Consider the following 2,828-nt stretch of genomic DNA (forward strand, 5'->3'; position numbering starts at 1 on the left):
ATGAAAAGGAATCTAGTTAGCGGCTCCCTTCTATGTTGAGATGGATTTAAAATAGCTTTAGAGTCAAATAAATTAATCATATCGAGACATGAAAATTTAGCATGAGTATTTCACCAAAACACTTGCTGAGCGTGGTGACCCCCATGGATGGCATCCGCAGGCGGATAGTACCTTTGTGGTGGATGGACGAGAGGTGTGGAAGCAAAGCAGCGTGACGGCTGGGTGGAACGGCGGAGGTCTTGAAGGTCCGGCAAGGCTTGGTAAGCGGCCAGGGTGGTACAATAGCGGCGGCGAGCAGGGAGGAAGCAGATGTAGAGAAAGGGAAAGGTATGGACATGCGGGTCCGAGTGTGGTTTTGGGTGGGTCGGATGTGTCCGGATCCTATGTGGCGGAGGTCTAGACTCCCGCAAAGCCCCCTAGTTTGCTTCTAGTTTGCAGGAAAACGGACAGGCAAACTGGTAAACTGGGTTTGAGGGTCCAGACAACTCGATTCAGGTGTTTGCGGGTCATTTCAGGGTCAGCTTTGAAGATGCCCTCAATAACCAGAAGCGAGAGGACAACAAGAAGCACCGCAATGGTTGTTGCGATGAGAAGAAAGGTGAATCCTTTATCTTTCGAAAGAAGCATTTCCTTGATTTATACATAAAGCAGCATCAAACTACATGGCTGATCGATACAATGTGGTGAGGATCGCCTCTTACAGCATAGATCTACAAATATAACATGAAGCAAAGAACTAGCCTAACACCTCGCCGAGGCCCGACCGAAGACACCCGAGCTCCACGACAGAGCCCCCGGGAGGGTGTGGGCGCAAAGCGTCGCCACTGCTGAGCCCGACTATAAAGACAATTGGGTTTTCACTCGGAGCCCTGGTCTTCAGGGAGAAAGCGGCACCGACGGACGTCGTAGGCGTTGGCGCCAAAGTGCAAAGCTTTCCCTCGGAAACTTGCTTGCACCACCAGGAGGTATCCTAAACACCACCACGACGAAGGCTAGCCTAGTCACACCAGATCTGGGCATCATCACTTCTGAAGAAAGACGACATGCCAGAACCTCGCGCTACTACACCCCTTGCCGCCCTCACAACCAAGAGGTGAAGCCACCACCGCCACCACCAATCTGGCGAGAGGGGGGGGATCGGAGGATGGGGAGACCTCCGGTGGCACAGGGTTGGCCCTCCTAGTCGCTTGTGGGAGCAACGTGGGAGGGGGTGTTTTTTTTTCTTGTTTGCTTTCCCCCTATCCTCTTCAAGAAAAGATCCCTTATGCTTAAGGTAGCTGGCGGATTCGACTGCGATATCCGGCAGCAATAAGGTATAATGGGAGATAAGGCTTCCGGATGATAAGTAAATAACCATCGAAAATAAATTATGGTTTTCCTATTTCACATACGGCTATGAAACTACTCCCTCCGTCTCAAAACGTAAGATTTTTTACACTATGATAGTGTCAAAAATGGTCTTACATTTTGGAACGAAGGACGGAGGGAGTACTATTTATAGGCCACTCGTTAATGTAAGCCAGTAAATGAATCTGCTAATCATTGTATAAGATTGTAAAAACCCATTTATATTTCTTGAAGTTTATCCTCATCATAACTAGATCATTCCACAGCACTCCAACAAGATTCATTCACACTGCATCCCGTTTCAGCACGGCCATGTGGCCCTGTGGGCGCGCGATACAAACTATGGGCATAGACCGAGCTGGTTTATGAAACAGTCAACTGAGAAATAGTTTTGGTTGAAACAACATAAACGAACGAACTAAAGTATATAATCATTGAAGAAGCCATCATACTTATATGTACACATATAAAGGAATGAACGAACCAATGATCAACACCTACTGCTACGACTGTGCACGCATATATTCATGTCAGCAACCCTGCACTAGAACTACTGAGATCAGCCTAGACAAACAGCTCGAGCAGTACGGGCGGCGCCTGCGCCGCCTCATCACGGTGCCGGCGCATGTGGCCGCCGAGAGCCTGCCCCGTCTCGAACCCTTGGCCGCAGATGTGGCACCGGTGCTCAGGCTTCTGATCCGTACTCTTGGGTTTGACGGAGTAGCACTGACCGCCGGCGGTGAGGGCGAGCTTGAGCCCGTGGCGGCCGCGGAGGTGGCTGGTCCGGTGACCGCCGAGCGCCTGGAACGACGGGAAGGAGCGGCCGCACGTCTTGCACACGAACTGGTCCCCACTGGCGGCCGTGGCGCGGCGCATCTTCTTGTTGATGTCGGCTACGACGCCGAGGGAGAGCGAGAGGGAGAGTGACACGGCCTGGTCTGCTGCTGCTCTCTGGTGCTTCGTCATGGACGTGCGTACAAGTGAAGAACAGGGAACCTGTGGAGCTGAGGAAACTGTGGGATGCGATCGACCACTGGAAGCGGGAAGGAGCTAGCTAGGCACGAGTGGGTTTAGATTTGAGAAGAAATCGGAGGTTGTTGAGTTGTGGAGCGTGTGTGCATGGTTGGGCGTTTATATACGGGAGGGAGGCGCAGGCAGACGATCGAGTAGCTCGGCGGTCGCTAGCGGCCCCAGGTGGTCTCACGTGTACGAGACGTCGGGGTTGACGTCGCGATCGGCGGGCGACTCGGCTATCTCTAGGCCTGCCTTTGTATGGAGCTGTGACCTTTGGGACGCGCAGATTGACGTGTGCGCTGCGCTGGCTTCATCCATACCGCCGGTGGCCCGCGAAACGGCACGGAAGCTAAGCTCACGGTGACGGTGACGGTGTCAGTTAAAAAAATACTAGACGAAGCCCACAGGAAGGGTCCACCAAAGTTAATAATTAAGAAGAAAGTGTCCACCAACTGGCCGGCGCCTCT

General features: G+C 52.4%; 1 protein-coding gene across 1 annotated transcript; it reads right to left on the reverse strand.

Annotated features, from left to right (window-relative positions):
* Positions 1–1,753: 1,753 nt before the first annotated feature.
* On the reverse strand, positions 1,754–2,472 carry LOC123125992 (zinc finger protein ZAT11). Its single transcript, XM_044546420.1, has one exon. The coding sequence runs from the start codon at positions 2,311–2,313 to the stop codon at positions 1,912–1,914; it is 402 nt and encodes a 133-aa protein (XP_044402355.1). The 5' UTR covers positions 2,314–2,472; the 3' UTR covers positions 1,754–1,911.
* Positions 2,473–2,828: the final 356 nt, after the last annotated feature.

This window comes from Triticum aestivum, chromosome 5D (genome assembly GCF_018294505.1).
Source record: "Triticum aestivum cultivar Chinese Spring chromosome 5D, IWGSC CS RefSeq v2.1, whole genome shotgun sequence".
NCBI classification, from domain to species: Eukaryota; Viridiplantae; Streptophyta; class Magnoliopsida; order Poales; family Poaceae; genus Triticum; species Triticum aestivum.

Coding starts and splice junctions, on each gene's coding strand:
- LOC123125992 (XM_044546420.1), bottom strand. CDS start 2,313: ATGACGAAGCACCAGAGAGCAGCAGCAGACCAGGCCGTGTCACTCTCC.